The 26,516-nt window shown below is 44.2% G+C and overlaps 1 protein-coding gene and 1 long non-coding RNA gene across 4 annotated transcripts in view; one reads left to right on the forward strand and one right to left on the reverse strand.

Annotated features, from left to right (window-relative positions):
• Nucleotides 1–3,049: 3,049 nt before the first annotated feature.
• On the forward strand, nucleotides 3,050–22,654 carry LOC112248703. Of its 2 annotated transcripts, none has more exons than XR_002953261.2 (3): nucleotides 3,050–3,262; nucleotides 14,320–14,442; nucleotides 22,519–22,654. It is a non-coding gene; the product is annotated as an uncharacterized LOC112248703 (long non-coding RNA). The 2 variants fall into 2 exon arrangements; XR_006083231.1 differs by lacking the exon at nucleotides 3,050–3,262 and adding an exon at nucleotides 3,275–3,574.
• ercc6l2 (excision repair cross-complementation group 6-like 2) overlaps nucleotides 18,098–26,516 on the reverse strand; it is a 28,196-nt gene continuing 19,777 nt past the window's right edge. For both annotated transcript variants that reach the window (XM_024417953.2, XM_024417952.2), the window contains exons 14-20: nucleotides 26,185–26,284; nucleotides 25,214–25,366; nucleotides 25,019–25,096; nucleotides 22,493–23,570; nucleotides 22,128–22,282; nucleotides 21,802–21,977; nucleotides 18,098–20,174 (exon numbers count right to left, since the gene is read on the reverse strand). In XM_024417953.2, the coding sequence (XP_024273721.1) occupies nucleotides 19,019–20,174; nucleotides 21,802–21,977; nucleotides 22,128–22,282; nucleotides 22,493–23,570; nucleotides 25,019–25,096; nucleotides 25,214–25,366; nucleotides 26,185–26,284 (2,896 nt within the window). In that variant the 3' untranslated portion in view covers nucleotides 18,098–19,018. The remainder of the gene's footprint in view (nucleotides 20,175–21,801; nucleotides 21,978–22,127; nucleotides 22,283–22,492; nucleotides 23,571–25,018; nucleotides 25,097–25,213; nucleotides 25,367–26,184; nucleotides 26,285–26,516) is intronic.

Here is a 26,516-nt window from a genome sequence, read left to right on the forward strand (position 1 = left end):
TCCGGGTTAGGGGAGAGTTTGTCACCCGGTTGTACTGTGTTTTCTCTGACACCTTGGTGCGGCTGGGTTAAGTGAGCAGTGTGTCAAGAAGCAGTGCGGCTTGGCAGGTTCGTGTTTCGGGCGACACATGGCTCTCGACCTTTGTCTCGAGCGAGTTCGTACAGGAGTTGCAGCGTTGGGACAAGACTAACTACCAATTGTGGAGAAAATAAAAGTGACTGACTTTAAAAGATGATATAGTGCTCACTTCCCCATATTGACTACATTTATTTCGTGTTTTTATGTATAGAGAAATCAAAATAACTATTGTAAGTTGACTTACATGAAATATTTAAGTATACCTTACTCAAATGTTTTACATTTGTATTACTCATATGATGTTGTACTCCACACCAGCTATTTAAGTTTCTTAACTAAATTGTTTTGAGGTAATCAGTTTCCTAAAAATTTTTAAGTAGCCAGAACTTATCCGGTTTTACAGTGCAGGAAATGTATACTATTGTGAGAATATTCCAGCAAAATGGCAATAAGACATTCAATACCTGCAAAACAACCATGGGCTTTTAGATTCTGTCTCTACTGTATTCTGAAATAAACTTGGAAAGTATTGGCATGTATTTGAAAACACTAACATACACTCACTCACTCTAGTCAGAACTAAGAAACTCAGAAATGTTCAACTTGCTAACTGGCTGTAGTTATACACGTGCCATGTTCAACCAGTTAGCAAGTCAAACATTTCAGAGTTTCCTATTTCCGACTAGCATGTGAACGCGGCATTCACCCAGGTATTTGAATATAGTATTTCAAATACTTATTTGTAGGGGATCATTTTCCAATTGGGAGACAGTGCTGTGTGTGTGTGTGTGTGTGTGCGCGCGCGCATATGCGTATGTAGATAAACAGGGCAACATATAATAAATGATAAGAAGCTCTGATAACATTTCATCCCACTTACCATAGCTGATGTTGTGCCAGCTTGTCAGAGCAGGTTGACTGGCTAACCAATGGGTGACTGGAGTGATGGACTGTCATGATGAATTATCTTCCTATGGTAAGGGAGAAAAGGGGGAATAGATTTGGAGAGGGTCAATTATACAGTAGATAGAGGAAATGAGGGATGGAGAGGGAGAGACAGATAGATGTTAAAAAGTGGGGCCAGATTTACCTCTACCAGTCTTTCTTTGTCCTGCATATTACCGTTGGAGTCTGTCCAAGACAGAGAAACAGAGAGATTTAGCGAGGGAAGAAGAAAGGAGGGTAAGAAAAAAAACAGTCTGTCACTCATTATTAACACACAGCAAGATATAGGGGAGACAGACTGGCAGACAGAATAACACACACAGGCAAAAGAAGGCAGACAAGGACACACGTACACACTCACACACTCATGGACCCCAACATTGTCCAGCATGTCTTGTGCGTCTCATTGATAAACCAGTGTCAAGGGAGCATATTAGGTTGGCTGACATTTATCCAGAGAATGTAACGTGTAACAAAGAATGTAGCACGCCAACATGTAATATATTTTCAGTCTATGTCACCATCTAGTGGCAGTTTATGGTCATCACAAGCAGAAAAAGGAAGTTAGGAGTCTGTTATTTGTTTTTATTAGCAGTAGTTAAATTGAGCCAGAGCTTCCCAGAACCTGGCTTCTGCACCTTACAAGAGTAGGATAGAAAGCAGGATAAAAGACTTAGCCCTAGCCGTAAAATGGTAATACATTGTATTTACAGCCATAATTCAGCTAGCCCTAACCCTTCTCAGTTAACAACAAACATTCCCATAACTTTAGAGAACATTCCCTTACGTCTCCTAAGTCAACTAACGTTTTTATAGGAATGTGCTTGGAATATTTCCAAGAAAACATTCCCTTAATTTCAAATAGAATGTCTCATAATTTAACATATTCATGTTCTAGAACTTCTCATAATTTCACATATAGACAAGTTTTATGAGATGTTGCAAGAATATTCATGTGTCCAGTTTTCTGTGGGTTAGGACAATATTCCATTAACGTCCGACCAAACATACACAGCACGTTGTTGTCATGTTCTCAGAACATAAGATATTAATGTTCTAGACATGTTTCATGGGACGTTGCGAGAACATTTGTGTCCCCAAAAACATGAATTAGACATCACATTACTCTTGCCAGGCCAAGCCAGTTTTGTCTGTTGGCAAGGGACACTCACATACAGTGTTTTCAACTTACATATTTGACACACATGATTACATTGAGCAGGTTCATTTATAAAAAATATATATTATTCAACATGTTCTCACTCGGCAAGCGGTACCGGAGCGCCAAGTCTAGGATCAAAAGGCTCCTTAGCTTCTACCCCCAAGCCATACGTCTGCTGAACAATTTATCAAATGACCCCCCGGACTATTTGAACCCCCCCATTGTTTTTACACTGCTGCTACTCGCTGTTTATTATCTATGCATAGTCACTTTACCCCTACCTACATGTACAAAATTACTTGACTAACCTGTATTCCCGCACATTGACTCGGTACCGGTACCCCCTGTATATAGCCTCGTTAATTTTATTGTGTTACTTTTTATTTGACTATTCTTACTTTAGTTTATTCAGTAAATATTTTCTTATCTATATTTCTTGAACTGCATTGTTGGTTAAAGGCTTGTAAGTAAGCATTTCACAGGAAGGTCTACACCTGTTGTATTTGGAGCATGTGACAAATCTAATTTTATTTGATTAGAATTCACATCTCCTGGTTCTACAGCACTCTGATCTTCCTGCTATGCCATCATGTCAATGTCCTGTATCAGGTATTTAATCGGACTATTCTCTCATCATTGATTTTATTTGCATATTTCAGCAATTTAAGGGCTTTCCGTATCGTTGCCTCATGTTGGTGTGGCATATTAACCTGTTTCAATGATACTCCTGAATCACAATGATCAATAAAATATTTTCTTGAGTGTACTTTTAACAGAGCTGAGATTTACTTTAAAGTGCATTCGCCTTATTGCTTACACCTATCAAGTTTATTTCAAATCTACACAAGTGCCAAAGGAGAAGGGATTAGGGTTTATTCTGGACAGGGCCTAACTATACTAGCTCAATAAGAAAATGCCCTAGAGATATTCCTTATTGCGGCAGTGGTTAAGGTGTTTGCCCTTGGTGCTGATGGCCTAGACTTGGTAGACCTGCTAGGGGAGTCACCCTACTCTATAGGTCTTCACGGATCCACCTGTGTCCCGTGGTCTGGGCCGGTTCTGATATGATTATCTCGGGTATGTGCGATTGTAACTGACTTGTCTGGAAGTGCCCGTACATATCCCAACGCGACTGCTGCAGTATAGAGCGAGAGAGATACATTGTATAATTTAAGCTGCTGCTCTTGCTTTTCATGACAGTGTAGCGTGGCGTGTGTAACTTGTTGTTGTTGGCCTATAGTAAGTCATCAAAGCGGTAATAGGCTACAGTCATAGAGTCTCCACGTGTGGCAAAAGTTAAGAGATATCTAATCAATGGAAGATGGAATTAAAATGACGGAATTAAATGTTAAAAGAGAAGAATAGGCTACAACGACCAAAAGTCAATAGGTAGGCTGCTACTTAATATTCTGAATGGAGTTGTTGTTATTGTAACTGTAGGAAGCGAAAGCGCATGCACTGCAGCCTCAATTAGCCTAGCTAGCTAACGTTAGCTAGCTTAACTAGCTTCTCCCGGTTTGATGCAGTCAAGACAGGTACGACGTCATCATATTTGATGATAAATAACCTAGCTATCGCAGCTCTTAATCTATTATAGCAGGAGTTTGCTTGGTTGGTGGCTATCTCATCTCTCCCTCTTCTCTGCTCCCCCCCCTCTTCTCTGCTCCCTCTTCCCCTCCCCCTCTTCCCTGCTCCCCCCTCCCTCTTCCCTGCTCCCCACTGCCTCTTCCCTGCTCCCCACTGCCTCTTCCCAGCTCCCCCTCCCTCTTCCCTGCTCCCCACTGCCTCTTTCCTGCTCCCCACTGCCTCTTTCCTGCTCCCCACTGCCTCTTCCCTGCTCCCCCTCCTTCTTCCCTGCTCCCCACTGCCTCTTCCCTGCTCCCCCTCCCCTCCCTCTTCCCTGCTTCCCTGCCCCCTCCCTCTTCCCTGCTCCCTCCCCCTCCCCCTCCCTCTTCCCAGCTCCCTCCCTTCCCCCTGCCTCTTCCCCCCCTCCCTCTTCCCAGCTCCCCCCTCCCTCTTCCCTGCTCCCCACTGCCTCTTCCCTGCTCCCCCCTCCCCCTCCCTCTTCCCTGCTCCCCCTCCCTCTTCCCTGCTCCCCCTCCTCCCTGCTCCCCCTCCCTCTTCCCTGCTCCCTCCTCCCTGCTCCCCCCCTCCCTCTTCCCTGCTCCCTCCCCCACTGCCTCTTCCCTGCTCCCCACTGCCTTCCCTTCCCTACTCCCCCCTCCCTCTTCCTGCTCCCTACTGCCTCTTCCCTGCTCCCGGTGTCACTCGCTCACAGTACGACCCTTTCACTGCCTGCTAGAGCGGTACCTCTCTCAACCTCCTCCTGCACTTTATCATCTCCGCTTAATAAAGTAGCTTAAAAAATGTATTTTCTGCTGCTTCCCTCACTCGGATTGGATCGGGTCTGGATCCGACCAGGTCTATATGGAACGGGACAAGTTGTCCTCGGGCCTGTTCCGAACGGGTCTCAATATTTAAAACAAATAATTATGCATATCGGGTCGAGGTGGGAAAGTTGGACCTGTGAAGACATCTAGTGTGAGTATCTCTAACCTTGCCAACAGACAAAGAGCTGTGAATGGATCAGTGGTTCACCATTCAGGGCTTTGATTGGCTTGGCAACAGCAACACATTGTGATGTGTAATTTCTATTTAAAAACATTTGAGCGTTTCTTTGCGGCTTCAGGTGACGTCCTGACAACTGATTGACAGAAATGTTCCTGCAACGTTCCCATGAAACTTGTCTATAACATTAATATCTTACATTCTGAGAAGATGGCAACCATGTTCTGTGTATGTTTGGTGGGATGTTGATATAATATTCTCATAACCCTCAAATTGGACACAGAAATGTTCTTGTAAAACATTAAGGTTGTATATTCTGAGAACATTGTAACCATGTTCTAGATAAGTTCTGCTTGTCATTAACATACCCGACTTTAACACAAACACACGATAAAAGTTTCTCAAAAGACTTTTGCTAACAAGGATAGAATGTTCCCGTAACTAACGGAAAACTGGACACTCAAACATTGGGGGAACATTACGGTTAACATTACAAAAACGTTTTCTCACCCTAGAAATTGTTAGCTGGGTAGCTTTATGTTCACACCAAGGTTCAATCTTACCCTAACCTGTTGATAAGTAATCTATGGATTTGGGGGATTTAATTGTCTTGAGCATTAATAAGAATTTTGACTTATCCCAGAACCATGGTTACAATGCAATGACTGAATAGAATCTACTGATGAAACACAGATTTGTAACTGACCTCCTATCATTCATAATGAAACAGGGTCCTATTCATCAGTGCACACTGTAGCAAAACCTTTCACAATGGAAAAGAAAAACAGGTATTTAAGTATTTCTTACTGGAAAAGTTCAGGTAGTCCCTCCCCATTTGCTTCTGTTTCATTCCGAGTGAATTACGACGCAGCATTTGGGGTTCTGTTTCTTCTATGAGTTTCATGACAGACTGCTATGGCCAAAATAGCCAGGAGAGGGCCCTAAATATACACCTTTTGTTGCAGTTCCAATGGCACAATAAGGCTGATTCATTCTGATGTACTGAGGAAAAAATAGATACCTGTAAGGGATGCTTTTAATCAGCATTTTATCGCTGTAGGATTTTTCATAAATTGTGGTTTAATTTATCCTGGTCAGCCAGTCAACTGCCTGCCCCTCTCCCAGCCTCTAGTTGTCTCGATGGAAGTTCCATCAACTTATAGTGAATCTTTATTTTCATTTCAACAACCTTCTGCTTGTGATGTGCTAAACGCCTTGGGCAATGATGTAAAATCAAAAATCCACTTGGACTGATTTGCTTGATCCTTTCTTGCTGCAGCTTTCTGCTCCTCTGATTGCAGAATCTTTAATACATATTTTTAACCATACAGTGGGGCAAAAAAGTATTTAGTCAGCCACCAATTGTGCAAGTTCTCCTACTTAAAAAGATGAGAGAGGCCTGTAATTTTCATCATAGGTACACTTCAACTATGACAGACAAAATGAGGGGAAAAAAATCCAGAAAATCACATTGTTGGATTTCTTATGAATTTATTTGCAAATTATGGTGGAAAATAAGTATTTGGTCAATAACAAAAGTTTATCTCAATACTTTGTTATATACCCTTTGTTGGCAATGACAGAGGTCAAACGTTTTCTGTAAGTCTTTACAAGGTTTTCACACACTGTTGCTGGTATTTTGGCCCATTCCTCCATGCAGATCTCCTCTAGAGCAGTGATGTTTTGGGGCTGTTGCTGGGCAACACGGACTTTCAACTCCCTCTAAAGATTTTCTATGGGGTTGAGATCTGGAGACTGGCTAGGCCACTCCAGGACCTTGAAATGCTTCTTACGAAGCCACTCCTTCGTTGCCCGGGCGGTGTGTTTGGGATCATTGTCATGCTGAAAGACCCAGCCACGTTTCATCTTCAATGCCCTTGCTGATGGAAGGAGGTTTTCACTCAATATCTCACGATACATGGCCCCATTCATTCTTTCCTTTACACGGATCAGTCGTCCTGGTCCCTTTGCAGAAAAACAGCCACAAAGCATGATGTTTCCACCCCCATGCTTCACAGTAGGTATGGTGTTCTTTGGATGCAACTCTTTGCATTCTTTGTCCTCCAAACACGACGAGTTGAGTTTTTACCAAAAAGTTATATTTTGGTTTCATCTGACCATATGACATTCTCACAATCTTCTTCTGGATCATCCAAATGCTCTCTAGCAAACTTCAGATGGGCCTGGACATGTACTGGCTTAAGCAGGGGGACACGTCTGGCACTGCAGGATTTGAGTCCCTGGCGGCGTAGTGTGTTACTGATGGTAGGCTTTGTTACTTTGGTCCCAGCTCTCTGCAGGTCATTCACTACGTCCCCCCGTGTGGTTCTGGGATTTTTGCTCACCGTTCTTGTGATCATTTTGACCCCACGGGGTGAGATCTTGCGTGGAGCCCCAGATCGAGGGAGATCATCAGTGGTCTTGTATGTCTTCCATTTCCTAATAATTGCTCCCACAGTTGATTTCTTCAAACCAAGCTGCTTACCTATTGCAGATTCAGGTACAGGTAACGAGTGGAGGACAGAGGAGCCTCTTAAAACCTCTTAAAGAATAAGTTACAGGTCTGTGAGAGCCAGAAATCTTGCTTGTTTGTAGGTGACCAAATACTTATTTTCCACCATAATTTGCAAATAAATTCATAAAAAATCCTACAATGTGATTTTCTGGATTTTTTTTCTCCATTTTGTCTGTCATAGTTGAAGTGTACCTATGATGAAAATTACAGGCCTCTCTCATCTTTTTAAGTGGGAGAACTTGCACAATTGGTGGCTGACTAAATACTTTTTTGCCCCACTGTATAATTGTTTCTCGTACCATCCCCAGGATCTGGAAGGTGGCCCATATACTCCCCCTTCAAAAATGTGGCGACCCATATGACTTAAATAATTATCGCCCCATTTGCAAACTCTCTTCCCTAGCAACAATTCGAAAATCCTTTGTAAATACTCAACTTAGATCTATTTTAACTAGAAAAGGTATACTAAATGTACACCAGTCAGGTTTCAGACCAGGTCATAACACCATCTCTGCTACTTCTTTGGTTTAAAATGATGTTCTTAATTTGTTGGATAAGAAGAAACACTGTGCAACCCTTTTTATTGACCCGTCTAAAACATTCAACACTCCGGACCACTCAATACTTATTCAGAGGCTTTCATCAATTGGTATAGTCCAGGCTGCATGTAGTCTGTTTGAAAAGTATTTAAAGGACAACACACAGTGTGTGTTTACTGGTGTTAAATTGGGTTTTCTGGACATAACAAAAGGTGTCCCACAGGGATTGATACTTGGTCCAGTTCTTTTCACTATTTACATGAACAATATTGGTTTATCTGTAAAATATTACTTTCATCTGTATGCAGATGACAATGTGGTGTGTGCTATTGCCCCCACAGGTATCCAGGCTCTGTCAGAGATTCAATCTGCCTTTATTGCTCTTTCCAGAAAGCCTTTGTTGAACTGAAATTGGTACATAATGCAGGTAAAACCAAGTATATGTTATTTTCCAAATCACTCCCTCAAAATGTGATCATTTATGCATATACAGTATGTGCTTTGGATGATGCCCTCATTGACCATGTCCCTGCTTATAAATATCTGGTCCTCTGGATTGACAAAAGCTATCTTTCAAAAAGCATGTTGATGAGTAAGTTAAGAAATTAAGAATTAAAATAGCCTTCTTCTATAGGAACAGGTTATGTCTTTAGTTAAATAGCAGAAAACAAGTCATTCAGTCAACATTCATTCCGGTTATTGACTATGGCGATATCATCTATATGAATGCAGCTGTCACTGTATTGAAGCCATTGTGCGCAGTTTATCATAGCGCATTGCGCTTTATTACGAGCGGAAGGTTCAGTTGACATCATTGCATTTTGTATCAGAAAGTAGGCTGGCCCTCTTTGAAGTCTCGTATATCGATGCATTGCACTCTTTTTGTTTATAAAGCCCTCGTGCATAAACTTCCACCATAACTTACCTCATTGTTAACCTTCAGACGAATACATTTCCAGACCTGGACTAAGGGATGGCTAACCCTGGAGATCCCTTCAATCTCCACCAAGTTAGGTAAATCTACTTTTAGTTTTTTGTCACCTCTCATGGGAAATTATCTCCAAAACTCCTTAAACTTGGTGGAGTTGGTGCCTCTGCGGAAGGTGTTCCCAAACTTTTTTGGCCCACAACCCCATTTGAAATCAGAAAATTCTCACGGCCCCAACCATGTGAATAAGATGATGTAATTAACAGCCAGTGTTTACTTTTTTATTTGGGGCTATGGCAGTCAATTGAAAAACAGTATTACTGATTTTCTTCTCAACTTACCATCACATACTTTGAATGTGGGGCTATGACAATCAATTGCAAATTAGTCTGACATAATGTATCTTATCTCACCACATTACTCAGGGGCGTTGTCAACAGTGCGCACCTCATCTCTGCTGTAACATCTAAACTGGATTGATATTTGGTTTTATTGCAGGTAAAAGCGCTGAATCCAGCTTTAATCGTGCTTTCAAAACAACTGGAAACTCTGAAAAAGGTGAGGTCAAATCATAAGGTCAGTGATCTTCATGTCGGAAATTCTGAGCTCTAGAAAGAGGCCCAGAGTTCCCGAGTTGGATTACCATTCAAAAATATTTTTGAGCTCGTTTTTTTCTGAGTTGCCAGTTGTCTTGTACGCACTGAAGTCGAACGCCGGAGATTTCCGAGTCCACAGTTGTTTTGAACGTGGTATTAATGCTCAGAGGCAGTGTAGGTTATTCCCATTGAGTCAGGAGACAAAATTAATCAGTAGTGACCTGTGAATGCATTCGGTCAGATGACAGCTCGATCAGCTATTCGATTTCACTTACCGGCATGTCAACTGAGCCAGGACCTCATTCAAACAGATTGGGAAGTAGGCCCCAAAGTGCTCTTCCAAGCGTTGGAGGTGAGCAGCCATCACTCATGTGGGAAACTTACCGACTGATGCTGTTTGCTATTAGAAACATGCACAGCTGAGGGAAAGCATTCTACTCATCTGTAGAGTGCTTTTGTATTTCCCCTGCAATTTTTTACAACACTGCCCCTCGATAACCAACTAGCCTTGGTATGAAATAGAACATTGTCATGCTCTGAACCCATATCTCCACATAGTTTTGCTAACAGGCGTGCGTGCAGTGGATGTGGTTTGATGTAGTTTACAATCGAAGTTACCTGCTGCAGTATATTTTCATGTTCTGTGCTCAGCTCTTTTGCCACCAGTTGCTCTCGGTGTATCGTACAATAAATCCATCTGGCAGAGGGAGACACATTCATAACTCCAGAGGCCTGCCCTCTGTCCCGCCATAGATGGAGCACCATCTATGCAAAAGCCCACCATTCCAGGTGAAGCTGGTTAAGAGAATGCCAAGAGTGTGCAAAGTTGTCATCAAGGCAAAGGTTGGCTATTCTAAGAATCTCAAATATAAAATATATTTTGATTTGTTTAACACATGATTCCATATGTGTTATTTCATAGTTGTGATGTCTTCACTATTATTCTACAGTGTAGAAAATGGTAAAAATAAAGAAAAACTGTTGAATGAGTAGGTGTTCTAAACCTTTTGACTGGTAGTGTATATACTGAACAAAAAAATAAATGCAACATGCAACAATGTCAAAACGTTTACAGGGTACAGTTCATAGAAGGAAATCAGTCAGTTGAAATAAATTCATTAGGCCCTAATCTATGGATTTCACATGATGGGGCACGGGCACAGCCATCCAGTTGGGAGCCCGGTTCACCCAATCAGAATACGTTTTCCCCCAGAAAATATCTTTATTACCGACAGAAATACTCCTCAGCACCCCCGTCCTCCTCAGACGATCCCGCAGGTGAATTAGCCGGATGTGGCTGTCCTGGGCACAAGTGGCATGCAGTTTGTGAGGCCGGTTGGACGTACTGCCAAATTCTCTAAAATGACATTGGAGGCGACTTATGGTAGAGAAATGTACATTAATTTGATTGTCCCCAAGCACAAGGTGCACCTGTGTAATTATCATGCTGTTTAATCAGCTTCTTGATATGCCACACCTGTCAGGTGGATGCATTATCTTAGCAAAAGAGAAATGCTCACTAACAGGGATGTAAACAAATTTGTGCACAATTTCTTTTGAGAAATAAGCTTTTTGTGGATGTGGAACATTTCTGGGATCTTCTATTTCAGCTCATGAAACATGGGACCAACACTTTACATGTTGCGTTTATATATTTTTTCAGTATAGATACACTATCGTTCAAAAGTTTGAAGTCACTTAGAAATGTCCTTGTTTTTGAAAGAAAAGCACATTTTTTGTCCATTAAAATAACATCAAATTGATCAGAAATACAGTGTAGACATTGTTAATGTTGTAAATGACTATTGTAGCTGGAGCATTTGTTTTATGGAATATCTACATACAGTTGAAGTCGGATGTTTACATACACTTGTTGGAGTCATTAAAACTTCTTTTCCAACTACTCCACAAATTCCTTGTTAACAAACAATAGATTTGGCAAGTCTGATAGGACATCTACTTTGAAAATGAAACAAGTAATTTATCCAACAAGTGTTTACAGACAGATTATTTAACTTATTATTCACTGTATCAAATTTTCAGTGGGTCAGAAGTTTACATACACTAAATTGACTGTGCCTTTAAACAGCTTGGAAAATTCCAGAAAATTATGTCATGGCTTTAAAAGCTTCTGATAGGCTAATTGACATCATTTGAGTCAATTGGAGGTGTACCTGTGGATGTACCTTCAAACTCAGTGCCTCTTTGCTTGACATCATGGAAAAATCAAAAGAAATCAGCCAAAACCACAGAAAATAAATTGTAGACCTCCACAAGTCTGTTTCATCCTGGGAGCAATTTCCAAATGCCTGAAGGTACCGCGTTCATCTGTACAAACAGTAGTATGCAAGTATAAACATCATGGGACCACGTAGCCGTCATATCGCTCATCTCCTAGAGATAAACGTACTTAAGTGTGAAAAGTGCAAATCAATCCCAGAACAACCTTGTGAAGATGCTGGAAGAAACAGGTACAAATATATCTATATCCACAGTAAAAACGAGTCCTATATCGACAAAACCTGAAAGGCCGCTCAGCAAGGAAGAAGCCACTGCTCCAAAACCGCCATAAAAAAATACAGACTACGGTTTGCAACTGCACATGGGGCAAAGGTCGTACTTTGCCAAATCTATAGTCAAGTCAGGTATTGGAGTGGCCACCACAAAGCCCTGACCTCAATCCTATAGAACATTTGTGGGTAGAACTGAAAAAGCATGTGCGAGCAAGGAGGCTTCCAAACCTGACTCCGTTACACCAGCTCTGTCAGGAGGAATGGGCTAAAATTCACCCAACGTATTGTGGGAAACTTGTGGAAGGCTACCCGAAATGTTTGACCCAAGTTAAACAATTTAAAGGTAATGCTACCAAATACAAATTGAGTGTATGTAAACTTCTGTCCCACTTGGAATGTGATGAAAGCGTAGAAGGCCAGCATCCCGGAGTCGCCTCTTCACTGTTGACGTTGTGACAGGTGTTTTGCTGGTTCTATTTAATGAAGCTGCCAGTTGAGGACTTGAGGTCTGTTTATCACACTGGACACTCTAATGTACTTGTCTTCTTGCTCAGTTGTGTACCGGGGCCTCCCACTCCTCTTTCTATTCTGGTTAGAGCCAGTTTGCACTGTTCTGTGACGGGAGTAGTACACAGCGTTGTACGAGATCTTCAGTTTCTTGGCAATTTCTCACATGGAATAGCCTTAATTTCTCAGAACAAGAGTAGACTGACGAGTTTCAGAAGAAAGTGCTTTGTTTCTGGACATTTTGAGCCTGTAATCAAACCCACAAATGCTGATGCTCCAGATGATCAACTAGTCTAAAGAAGGCCCATTTTATTGCTTCTTTAATCAGCACAACAGTTTTCAGCTATGCTAACATAATTGCAAAAGGGTTTTCTAATGATCAATTAACCTTTAAACTTAGATTAGCTAACACAATGTGCCATTGGAACACAGGAGTGATGGTTGCTGATAATGGGCCTCTGTACGCCTTTGTAGATATTTCATTTAAAAAAATCTGCCATTTCCTGCTACAATAATCATTTACAACAATAACAATGTCTACACTGTATTTCTGATCAATTTGATGTTATTTTAATGGATAATTTTTTTTGCTTTTCGTTAAAAAACACGGACATTTCTAAGTGACTCAACTTTTGAACGGTAGTGTATATATAGAGTAATTGTTGTTTATTGATGTTTTCACGCAGGGCTTATCTGCAAAATAGATCGTGGTCTCAGCATGACTCCTTGGCTATAGCAAATTAAAATATCTCAGGGAATTTCCACTGATAAATCTCTTTGATATAGGCTAGTAGTTACTCAGGCTATTGTGCGTTCTGCTTCCAACCGACAGTTTGAACGATGAATATCACTTTCAGCTGAAATAAAAAACGTTTGTCTTCACAGATGGGACTTTCCACACCTGATTTACTAGGTAATTATGTGGGGGGGGACCTTGAACATGTTAAATACCCCCTTTCAATGTTCTATTTCAAAGCCCTTTCATGGATCAAATGATATGTTGATGAGTCAATTGAACCCTTGTCACATTGGAAGAGTTCAGCTTCTAAAACAGAATGTTTGATAGGAAGCTCAAAAACAGGTGAGTGACATGAGAGAGAATGAGAGACAGACAGAGAGATATAGACATAGCCAAGGGGAAGTAGGGGTGCTGAGGGTGCTGCAGCCCCCCTGATCAAAACAATATATTCAGTGTGAACATTTAAAATATGATTTTAAATACATTTTTCCACCAAACTAATGCACTGGGCCTTTAATCGTCCTGTAAAAGTCGACAGCAAATTATATCACTCTCTCTCCCTCCTTCCTTCCTCACAGTCCTCACACATCATTGATCTGGGTGGCTTGGAGAAAGCCCCATGGAAACTAGCTCTCACCTAATATTGTCCATTCAGTGATTTACACAAGGAGGGGAGGAAAAAAATGTAATATAGTGGTCCTGTGTGGGTGGGCAAGAAGACAGAACTAAAAGCCTAGCAGTCTTTGAAGATGTGTCCTTCGTGACGGCCCTCCACTCTGAACACTGAGTGCTTGTTGTTTCAGTAAACAGTGGAAAGGGTCAGAGTAGCATCCAAAACAAGCCCGACAGCCACCACGGCCCACCCAACACGCATGGTTTGGAACCAGGCCGGACCACTCACCTCAACACACAGGCAGGCCCATGACAAATATATATATATATTTTTTTACTATAGCTTTCATATGGCTGGTTTCTCAATCAGAGGAATGTGCCGAGCTTGTCAGTTTGACACACCAGAATAAACATTCTAATATATACATTCTCTGACATGTGTATTTCTGTGACATAATTACCACCTTGTCCCTCAACTTTAGTTCTTGTGAACATCAACGATTTTCACCGTGTTTCAAGGCCTAATTATTTCTCCCCGAAGTAATATCACTTCTCTCCTCGACGCAGATCTTTGAAACTCTGAGTATAATTCCTACCCTTCATCTCCTCCTAAACAGGATGCTGTCAAGGAGAAGGTGAACTGTCAGCAAGCAGACGGGGAGAGGGAAAGACAGAGGCAGAGAGAGGGAGAGGACCCCAAATTACAGGAAGAGAGATGGAAAGACAAAAAGGGAGAGAACGTGAGTGCGCACACAAGAGAACAGAGCGCACTTTACTCCACTCACATATGGCGGGCCTTTGCTTTTGTAGCCCTGCAAAAATAAACACAGGAGAGGCTACAGCTGGGGGGAGAGGAGAGGGGCCAGCGAGCCGCTTGCTTACCGAGCCCCCTGTTCACTAAACAATGGATCAGATGAAGCAGGCCCCTTTGGCAGTGCTAGACACGGCCCAGAAATGCCTTTCTTCTCTACGATTAGATCTCCCTACTCCAAATATTTACTCTACGGAAACGCACAATTTTCCATTGCATTTGTTCTGTTTGAAAGGAGACCTCCCTCACTATCGGTCTCACCTTTTACAGTTTGACATGAGGGGGTTCAGTGTGTAGATGCATCTCTTGTCCAGAGAAACATGACGACTCTGACCTTATTTTACAAATCTATCATAGAACCACACATTTACTATTTCAGTCATTCCATCTAGGTGTGGAGAATGAGGTTTCAAGGAGATCGGAGTTCATTTTAGTTGTCTCACCAGTGGATCATTAATATTCGGGTAGGGGACTTACTCTTTTTTAGGAACCAGAGACTAAACAGGATGATTATTCCTGTGTGTGTGTATCCAGTCTACCTCTTTTATGATGTAGAACAATAAGGAGAGGAAGGGCCCAGGAGCTAGTAAATTACACTCAGTTACAGCTAACAGGTCTCCTAGGAAACCAAGACAGGAATGGTTGCCCAATTGTACGTAATTTCCTAATGAAATGAGAGAGGGGAATGTTTTTTTTTTTTCATTTTTCATTCAGAGACCTCCTCTGAGCGTTACCGTAACAACTGTGGGATATTCCCCCAACGTGATGGAGTTATTTGCTTGCTGAGTCACCTATCTTGGGGCAGCAGGTAGCCTAGTGGTTGGAGCGTTGGGCCAGTAGCTGAAATGTTGCTAGATCGAATCCCCAAGCTGACAAGGTAAAAATCTGTTGTTCTGCCCCTTAACAGTTAACCCACTGTTTCTAGGCCATCATTGTAAATAAGAATATGCTCTTAACTGACTTGCCTAGTTAAATGAAGGAAACGTTTTTTTAAAATTGCTCCATAGGCCTTAATGAGACGTATATACACTCACTACATGGCATCTTATTTACTGTATGCTGATGAATACCTGTGTACTGAACATAAACTCAGCAAAAAAAGAAACGTCCTCTCACTGTCAACTGCATTTATTTTCCGCAAACTTAACATGTGTAAATATTTGTATGAACATAAGATTCAACAACAGACAAACGGAACAAGTTTCACAGACATGTGACTATGGAATAATGTGTCCCTGAACAAAAGTGTGGGTGGGGGGGGCAAAATCAAAAGTAACAGTATCTGTTGTGGACACCAGCTGCATTAAGTACTGCAGTGCACCTCCTCATGGATTGCACCAGATTTGCACTCTTCCACCAAGGCACCTGCAAGTTCCCGGACATTTCTGGGGGGAATGGCCCTAACCCTCACCCTTCAATCCAACAGGTCCCAGACGTGCTCAATGGGATTGAGATCCGGGCTCCTCGCTGGCCATGGCAGAACACTGACATTACTGTCTTACAGGAAATCACACACAGAATGAGCAGTATGGCTGGTGGCATTGTCATGCTGGAGGGTCATGGCAGGAAGGGTACCACATGAGGGAGGAGGCTGTTTTCCCTGTAACGCACAGCATTGAGATTGCCTGCAATGACAACAAGCTCAGTCCGATGACGCTGTGACACACCGCCCCAGACCATGACGGACTCTCCACCTCCAAATCGATCCCGCTCCAGAGCACAGGCCTCGGTGTAACTCTCATTCCTTCAACGATAAACGCGAATCCGACCAACACCCCTGGTGAGACAAAACCGCGACTCGTCAGTGAAGAGCACTTTTTGCCAGTCCTGTCTGGTCCAGTGACGGTGGGTTTGTGCCCATAGGCGACGTTGTTGCCGGTGATGTCTGGTGAGGACCTGCCTTACAACAGGCCTACAAGCCCTCAGTCCAGCCTCTCTCAGCCTATTGCGGACAGTCTGAGCACTGATGGTTGGATTGTGCGTTCCTGGTGTAACTCGGCAGTTGTTGTTGCCATCCTGTACCTGTCCCACAGGTGTGATGTTCGGATGTACCGATCCTGTGCAGGTGTTTTTACGTGGTCTGCCACTGCGGGGACGACCAGCAATAATGAGAAGGGAGTAATGGTTGGATGGACAGACGATGAATAGATGGTTTTAGGAATATATATTGTTTTTTGGGGGAGGGGGGCTAATAGCAGCTGATGCATTATTTAAATGACTTGTACATCCACATGCAAAATACATTAAATGAAACCAATGCTACAGAGGGGCAGAAATACCACATTCTGCCAAGGTTACCATCGCCTTCTTTTCTCAAATTCTTAGTTCCTCATGAAGAGCTGCGAGCTCCAATACTGCAGACGGACAGGTAACTGCCAAAATAAAACAAAGATAGATTATAGATTCTACAAGCGTCTGGAACTCTAAGGGAGAATGCGACACCATTCTTTCACAAGAAATTCCATCATTTGGTGTTTTGCTGATGGTGTTGAAAACGCTGTCTCCGGCGCCCCTCCAGAATTTGGGTTGAGATCTGGTGACTGACACACACACACCTGTTAAACCCCCTATGCTCCTTTGAGACCCCACGTTCAAAGTCACTGAGATCTCTTCTTCTAGCCATGTTAGCCAAAGTAATGGGCAACTGGGCATTTCTATACATGACCCTAAGCATGATGGGATATTAATTGCTTAATTAACTCAGGAACTAAACCTGTGTGGAAGCACCTGCTTTCAATATACTTTGCATCCTCCATTTACTCAAGTGTTTCCATCTCTGTAGAAACCTGAGAGGAAAGGCCTCCATTGGCCTTTCTTTCACCAATCACACCACACGCTCTGTCTGTCTCTCCCTGACGTCTGCAAGTAAACCCAACCAGCCAGATGGATGGAAAGACACTTGGGTAATTGTGACAGGGAATCCAGAAAGTCCTCTCACCGTCCTGACACACAGAGAAAAGACCCTAATAGGGAAGTTAGAAAAAGCCAGCAGTCCATTTTTTTGGTCAAAAGTGATGCCCAAAATAGGGAACAAAATACAGCAAAACAGAGTGAAAAGATGGTAGACACAAGTGGACCCATAATCCAGTGAACACAAACAACTCTTTGACTCTTGTACTTGTGTCTTTTAGTCCTCAGTGCCTCTTGCTAAACATGTTCCACCTGTTTATATTTATTGACATCCGTCCAGAGGACAGAACAGCACTTGGTTTGCGTTTCTCACGTCACTGAAGAGCTGGAATCCTTTTAGACAGGACAACATTGGGAATCATTGGGGCATGATGTACTGTAGAGGTGTCCAATTCTTTACAATCATTTAGTGCATTTCTAAAACCTTTTAAGCCTGACTGTCATTACACTTGAACGAGACTGAGCAAAGAGCGGAGGGGGAGGTAGATGGGAATCTGTTCGTGGCGTGAGTTTGAGGAGGAAAGAGATATAGAAAGGGCTTTTTTTATTCTCCTCAGTCTCGGATTTGAACAGGCGTGGCAGATGTGTGGCCTGTCTGTGTGCACCTTCTACCACCCAGAAGGGCTACACACATGTCTTTGGCAGCGGAGCTGAGTGTTCTGTTGAGGCACGTATTAGTCTTGTTGTTTATTGATAGCTATCAGCACTTTCTCATTTCAGCTAAACAAAACACATTAACAGAGCTGCACCCTTAGGGGCTCTGCTTACCTCAGCTGAGAGGTCAAACAGCTGCGTGGCTTTTTCTCTCTCCCTCACACACACACACACCTCTATACAGTAACTATCAGAGATGGTATACAGCAGTGGTCCCCAAAATGGTGGGCACAGGTGGTGGGCACAGATGGTGGGCCAGGACCCAGATTTTATTTTTTGCTCTAATGGTGCAGCAGCGGCCTCCACTCTGAGGCCATTAGAAGCAGAGCTGAGCCCAACCACAGCCTGTCATTTTGCAGACTACTGATGCGGGAAGGAGCGCCCCGACATGCACCCACCACAGGCCCTGCCCCCAGACAGCCCCTGGCCCACTTCCCATACACACCGTCTATTGAGAAAGAGTATATAAGAAAACTAGTCAAAGCCTTGCGGAAGACAGAAACACAGACAAAGAGACAGAGTGTGAGTGAAGAAGGGAGGGGGGGTGGGGTAGGGAGATTTTTATTAGGACCACCAAGGGTCCTGCCATGTAGGTGGCCAGACATGAGATTCTCAGGCTGGTGGTCACTAATTAGTTGAGCAGGAAACATGGGTTACCACCACTGACACAGTCAGACCATGTCTGGCCCAAGTCAATGGCACATGGCATTAATGTTCTGAATTACAATGTACATTTCCATACATGAGTACGCACACACATGGTTTGTCTACACGGTTGACTTACACTTACACACACACACACACACACACACACGTATTTATCAATCTATAATTTCAGGATAGGTTACAGTAACCAAAATGATTACATTTTTCGTTTAAAAAAAAGCATAAGAATAATAAAAGTAGAACGCAAAATACATGTCGTCATGTCTCCCCCAGAATCACTTCTTCCACAGGAACTTGTCGTTCCTCTTCCAAAGTGACGTGTTCCCTTTCTCCTCTCCTCCCCCTGTTCCTCCTCTGGCCCTGACGCTAGCACTCTCACACACCCTCTCTACCTCCGATGGGTCTGTCAGTTTGTTGATCCTCTCCTCGTTACCCTCCTCCAAAATGTCCCAGAAGTCTCTGTGGCTGTTCTTTGACCTCTCAGGGGCTGGAGAGAAAAGTGGTGTAATGGGGTGTGTGAGGGGTGTGGTGATGGATCGAGAGTGGGGAGTAGTAGTAGTAGAAGAAGGACCTGGGACGGATTTTGTCAGGGGCCGAGAGTGGGGTGTGCTGGGCGGTTTGGGAGGCGTTGTAGGGTGACAGGAGGCAGGTGTGGCAGAGTGAGAAGTGGGTATAAAGACATTCCGTGAGGTAGAGGTTTTTGAGAAGGCCCTCTGAGGCTCTGAGGAGGCCTTGCTTCTGGGTCGCAGCAGGTCGTCCAGGATAGAGGTGTCTCCTAGCAGCTCTGTGAGGAGGACCTGCTGGCTGGGGGGAGAGGAAGGCTGAGCTCTGTACCGCTGCCTCCCCACAACCTCACTCTTCCTGGGGGAGGACAGCAGGCTGCTCCTCCCTCTCTGAGGGCTGGCTGTGGGCTTAGCCTGGGGATGGCTGAGAGCTGAAGAAGAAGAGGAGGAAACAGGTTGAGCTCTAGCAGCCCCTGGTCCCAGAGGACTACTCCTACTATTGTCCAGGTCTGAGCTGCAGCACTGAGCAGCTCTGGACATTCCACTATTACCAATCTTCTTATTCCCTCCTCTGGCGTTCCGGACCATCTGCTCCTCAGAAGAGGGAACATCCCTCTGGGGTTCTGGAACGGACCTATGTCGGGTTCTAGGTTCTGCTTGGGGTTCTAGAGCAACTCTCTGGTTCCTTTTGGAGTTGGGTCTGTGTTTGGTTGTAGAGGAGGAAGGGGTTGTCCTGTTAACTTTGGGCTGGGCTGTGTGTGGTTCTGCGAAGTTCTCCCTGATGGTGGAAGCCACCTCAGGGCCCTGGTCAGTGTAGTACTGTCGTAGCTGAGCCAGTCTCTGGGCAGAGGTACTCCTCAGAACCTCCTCAGCAAACTGTCTCAATGAAACAGATCCAAATACACACGCCATCTCCTCCAGCTGCTGCCTACATGGGGAACACACACACAGGATTCGGCTCAGAGAGCGTAGGAAAGTTGCGTGATAACATATTAGAAAATAGGAAAATGTTGGCTTGAAAGTAGGTGAGCTTGATGCTTCGTGGATATATATACAAAGGTATGTGGACACTTTCAAATGAATGGATTTGGCTATTTCAGCCACACCCGTTGCTGACAGGTGTATAAAATCGAGCACGCAGCCATGCAATCTCCATAGACAAACATTGGCAGTAGAATGGCCTTACTGATGAGCTCAGTGACGTTCAACGTAGCACTGTCATAGGATGCCACCTTTCCAACAAGTCAGTTCATCAAATTTCTGCTCTGCTAGAGCTGCTATTGTGAAGTGGAAACGTCTAGGAACAACAACGGCTCAGCCGCGAAGTGGTAGGCCACACAAGCTCATAGAAAACTGTTCATCGGGAGCTTCATGTAATGGGTTTCCATGGCTGAGCAGCCACACACAAGCCTAAGATCACCATGCGCAATGCCAAGCGTCGGCTGGAGTGGTGTAAAGCTCGCCGCCATTGGACTCTGGAGCAGTGGAAACACGTTCTCTGGAGTGATGAATCATGCATCCCCATCTGGCAGTCCGACGGACGAATCTGGGTTTGGCGGATGCCAGGAGAAAGCTATCTGCTGTAATGCATACTGTCATCTGTAAAGTTTGGCGAAGGAGGATTAATGGTCTGGGGCTGTTTTTCATGGTTCGGGCTAGGCTCCTTAGTTCCAGTGAAGGGAAATCTTAATGCTACAGCATACAATGACATTCTATTCTGTGCTTCCAACTTTGTGGAAGGCGCTTTCTTGTTTCAGCATGAGAATGCCCCAGTGCACAAAGCGAGATCCATACAGAAATGGTTTGTCGAGGTCAGTGTGGAAGAACTTAATTGGCCTGCACAGAGCCCTGACCTCAACCCCATCGAACACATTTGGGATGAATTGGAGCGCGAACTGCGAGCCAGGCCTAAACGCCCAACATCAGTTCCCGACCTCACTAATGCTCTTGTGGCTGAATGGAAGCAAGTCCCTGCAGCAATGTTCCAACATCTAGTCGAAAGCCTTCCCAGAAGAGTGGAGGCTGTTATAGCAGCAAAGGGGGGACCAACTCCATATTAATACCCATGATTTTGGAATGAGATGTTCAACGAGCAGGTCCACATATTTTTGGTTATGTTGTGTATATTTAGGGTACATTTCTGATCGTCATGGAATGATATAGGGTCCTTTTTCTAAGACAGGCGCAACTGTCCCCAAAAACAACATGGACAAACCATATTCTGTCAAAGTCATTAAAACAGGAACTAACCATATTCTGTCACAGCCATTAAAACAGGAACTAACCATATTCTGTCACAGCCATTAAAACAGGAACTAACCATATTCTGGGAGTCTCAGGATAACTGTGGTATTGGAGGGGAAAGGCAGTACTGTAGAGCCTGAACACAACTGGCTAATCTTTGGCAAGGTTCTGGGAAATGGTTGAGAGGGTTAGCTCAGAGGTGGTCTCACACACACACACACGGAGAACCCCTTTCTACCAGTTGAGGGCGCTGCACACCATAACGGTGGTTAGATTTGGCTCTCTGCCCTGCCCTACCAGGAATAACTCACCTTCGGATGGTTCCGGGGGTCTCTCCGATAATGACGGTGGTGTGTTGGGTGGGGTGGTGGACGCTCCTGATGGTGTGTGTGACTGGGTGGTCCACACTGGGTCTGTGCACTGCTCCCACCCAACCAACATCATTATTATGGGAAGTATAAAATGGTGGAGTGTGTTCAGGTTGGGTCTGTAAAACACACACAGATTTGATCAATTCCTTCTAATCACACTGACAAGGAAGGGACAAGGAAAAGGGGTTAGGGAGTTGATTTGGAATAGGACACTAGACTATCGACTCGTTGGGTGGTTTGGGCTTCACCAGGTAGTGAGTGTGTACCTTCTGTGTGTCCCGGAGTTCATTGGCTGGAAGCTGGGAGAACCTCCTGCGCTCAAACACGTCTCTGAGAGCGGCTCTGCTGATTCGCTCCTCGGCCTTGCTCCCGCCCACCACATGTTGGTTAGAGTGGGTGTAAACCACCTCCCGTACACCACCTACAACACCCACACAAATAGGAGATATAAGTCTGTACTTACAGGCAAATTCTACTCTAACTCTTGGTATAGAATTGGGCCTGTATCCCAGAAGCATCTCAGAGTAGCAGTCCTGATCTCCTCTGAGATGCTTTGTGAATACAAGCCCCTGATGTTTGCTGACACACTTGATACAACAGTTTTTTTGTTTTTATCCCATTTTGACCTTACCTAACACATTGTCAATCGTTCCACAGGGTGGTCCTTTGGCAGAAGGGACAGTCTGGTCCACAATTGGGTTTGGAAATGCCCTCGCTCCGTGTTGGTCTGTCTGTGGGCCTCGGCCATGATTGTGGTTCTGTGGGGCTGTAACAGATCGGACTCTTTCGACTGGAGTGTGGTTTTCGTCTGAGGAGGTAAAAGTCTCAATGTCCTCTGCTTGTCTGGTTCTTCTACTCTGGTCTACTGGTCTGTTGCTGGTCTCTCTCTTACTACCACCATCTCTCCCCATCTCCCTCCTTCTCAGGTGTGCTGGGGGTCTCTTAAGCACATGAGTTTGTGCACAAGGTCTGATTAGCTCCTCAATGTCTATGTCCTCAGACTCAGAGTCAAACATCACCTGGTGCATTCTGGAAACTGGAGTTTTAGTGTTAGATCGTTTGCTTCCACTGGAGGGGGGTGAATCATCATCACTGTCCTCCTCCACCCTCCTCTTCCTCCTTATTCCTTGTTTCAGATTTTGTATTTTTCTCCCCATGTCATCACTCTCTCCTGACAGTGTAACAGGATCATGGTCTCGCCCCCTCTGTCCATCCCATCTCCCTCCATTCCTTTCTTCCTCTCTCTCAGAGCCACTGGAGACGTCCCAGTCATTCTTCAGAGGAGCTGCATCCAAGTGGTTCCCACCCTTGGGGGCCAATGTAGGGGTCTGGGGGCCCCCACTCCCTGCGGTGCTGAGGCCCTTTGGTGCCATGGCAGAAATGTCTTCATCACTGTCCTCCTCAGAATCACTCCTTCCCCCCTCACTCTGGCTATGCTCCCCTGATTCTGACCCTGATCCAGCCATGACCCCTGACCTCTGGAGCAACCTGGAGAAGCCATGCTGAAGGAGACTGAGTCGGCCAGGAAGGATAGTGTTCGCCTTCTCCACCTTACTCCTGTCTCCCTGTTCCCCCTCCTCCTCACTGCCACTGCTGAAGTCCAGTACCCCCCTGGTTGTTGCCCTGGGGATCCTCGAGGCCCCTACAATGCCGATCGCCCCTCCATTGCCCAGTTCACAGTGGTCCCTTGCGGAAACCTCCCCAGCCTCCTGCAACACAAGGTCAACAGAGTCTTCATATTTAAAAAAATATATATCTATCTAAACTATTTTTAAACCCTTGGCTCAAGATTGGTAATTTACAGGTCTTATTATGAGCTCGCTTTTGCTAAGGTGGGAGGGGTGGCAATATCTGAGGTTTGTCGTTAAAAACATTGGCCAATGTGCCAATTTCAGGCAGCGCTGGTGGGGATATTTAAACCAACTGAAGGCTGGTCTTAGAGGTAACGCGGTTGGTTAAGGCATGGATTTGAACAGCAGAAGAGCAACCTACCCAGCAGTGATGCACAGTTCCCATATGCACATGGAACAAGAGAGAGGCGATTTATTTTTTGTCAATACACCTCGTATTTAGAAATATAAAAAAAGTAATGTTTTTTTGTTGAATTTTATAAAATCAGAGCCTCCCCTCCTCTCAATGAAGGCTGCTTTTTTTTTGTCCTGACTAAAGCATTCGCTAAGTAGTCAAGACCATTGATAAAGGGTTTGGCTCGGGAGACCGCTTCAAAATAAATCTTCACAATTCCCGCTGTGAAAATAGCAAATAAATGTAGGACAAACAAGAAGACGTATAGCTCTGCCGTCAGTGCTAAGATTTACCACTGCGTTAGGTCTGGTAGGAAAGCGGCACTAATGAGATCGACAAAGCTATGGAGTCTGTATGTTGTATTTGGTTGTGACCTGGGGCTGATGGCATCACCAGGCTACAGAACAGGATTGGTCATTCATAAAGAATTTAGCAGTGCTAGGTAATGCAAAGATGCTTGTAACAATAAATCATCCATACATAAATGTGACATGCCATGAGTCATGAATATGAAACAATAGGATACATTGTAGCTTTTATAGCGTGCATGGGAGTTATGCAAGGGCCTTTATGAGTGGGACCACCTACAGCGATACTAATCTTATGGTTTTTGCCAACCAGATGACTCCTCCGTTGTGTGTGTGTGTGTGTGTGTGAATACACCCTGGTGTATTGTCTATGGCTATTAAAGTCTGAACATCCCCCGGTACATACCCAGCCTACTAAAAAGGGACAGTTGTGTTGGTTCTTAGCTGGGAACTGTCACAGTAGATAGAAGCCAAACTATTGGGTAAATAAATACCACACAACAGAACAGACGGCCTTCAGTGTGGTCTGGTCCTGGCATTACAGAGGGATAATTATGTCCATCTGTTGGGACACTATCACAGAGAGAATGCGAAAGAGAGATGGGGGGGGGAGATGAGGGGGGAAAAGGGGGAGAGAGAGCAGAGTAAGAAGGGGCCGGTGAAAGAGAGACAGGAAGACGCACGTGTGAGGAATTGTCTCTTTCACGTGGGAATGGAGGGATGAGAGGGAATGGAGGGATGAGAGGGCCGCCTGGGAAAGGAGAGGGAGTGAGAGATGGGAAAGACGCGCCCGTCACGGGTCCTTGAGAAAGGCAGTTACTCACGCTCTCGCTCTTCCTCTCCTCCTCTTCCCCTGTGTGGGTGCTGGACGTCATTACTCCTACCTCCACTTGTCCCTCCCGCTGAGAGGAACACACGCACACACACACACTTGAGCATACATGTACATAAACAGAAATAGACACAAACATGTAACACACAGTACCAGGGTTGTCCACACAGGCTGTTTGACTTCTGACCTCCAGTATTCTCCTGGTGAGGCAGGTCCCCTGGGTCTGCAGCCTGAAGAGGTTCTGTATCCCAAACAGCTCCCCCTTCTGGTCATCGGACCCCTGCACTGCATCAAAGTACCGCCGGGCACTCTCCTTACCCATCACAGAAGACTGCAACTGCTGCAGAGTCACAGACAGGGATGGAGGGAGAGAACATTAGATGGTTGGTTTCCCCATCTAAATACCAATATCATCTGGGTCATTCCATTTCAGCAAGCCATTGTTTTGAATTGGTTTCTGTAGTTAAGAACATATCGGATAAGCATTCCTGCAACAGTATTTTTGTTGAAATATAATTTGATCTGAGAAACTAAGCTAGTTGATTGCACCCTAATTGGCCATTTCAATGTATAGGATTAATCTAATATTCAATAAATATAGTATCCAACATCCAATTTGGACCAAACCTCTTCTTAAAACCGACTACGGGAGGAATCCAAATAAAATGGTCAAATGTCACCCACAGAACTCCCAAAGCTCACACCAACATCCAGTATATAATATCAGTTCTCTATGTTTGACAAGTAGTATGAAGTTGCGTATTAGAGTAGTTTATTCATACTATGTAATATATTCTCAGTGAATTTGGTGATGTGTTTTCCCCTTGTTCAGAGAAATTAGTCATTGAAGTAGCTTGCATTTTCCCCCATAAATTAGTGTGAAAGTACCAGCTTTGCCCACAAGATATCGCTATTCCTGCTACCGCCACATCCGTTTATCCATTTTTCTGGTCTCTTTTGTGTTTAATAAATGGATCGCAACATTTTCTTTGCAACTTTGGGTAGAAAACTAATAGTTTTTGCTCATGATGAAAATACATTGTGTGGTTATCCTCACAATTCAAGCCAATCCTCCATGAAAGCAATTTACAAATCCTCAAACACAATAATTGTATGTGCAGGCAGCATACTGTGATGAAAGTCTTAGGATGACTGTACCTGTTTGTAGACCTGGCGCAGGTAGATGACCTCCTCCACTGTTCCCAGAGAGATGAGTCTGAACACTGTCACGTCCCTGCACTGGCCTATACGATACGCCCTGAGGAGAGGTCACACACTGTCAAGTTCTTGCACTGGCCTATACGATACGCCCTGAGGAGAGGTCACACACTGTCAAGTCCTTGCACTGGCCTATACGATACGCCCTGAGGAGAGGTCACATCATGGAAATAAAAAGGAATAGAAGAGGGGTCCCCATTCAGGTCAATAAGCCATAAAGGGTGACCTATGGGTCCCACACCAGCACAGAGATCACTGTTGTTAACACTGGC

This window comes from Oncorhynchus tshawytscha, linkage group LG04 (assembly GCF_018296145.1).
Source record: "Oncorhynchus tshawytscha isolate Ot180627B linkage group LG04, Otsh_v2.0, whole genome shotgun sequence".
Lineage (NCBI taxonomy): Eukaryota > Metazoa > Chordata > Actinopteri > Salmoniformes > Salmonidae > Oncorhynchus > Oncorhynchus tshawytscha.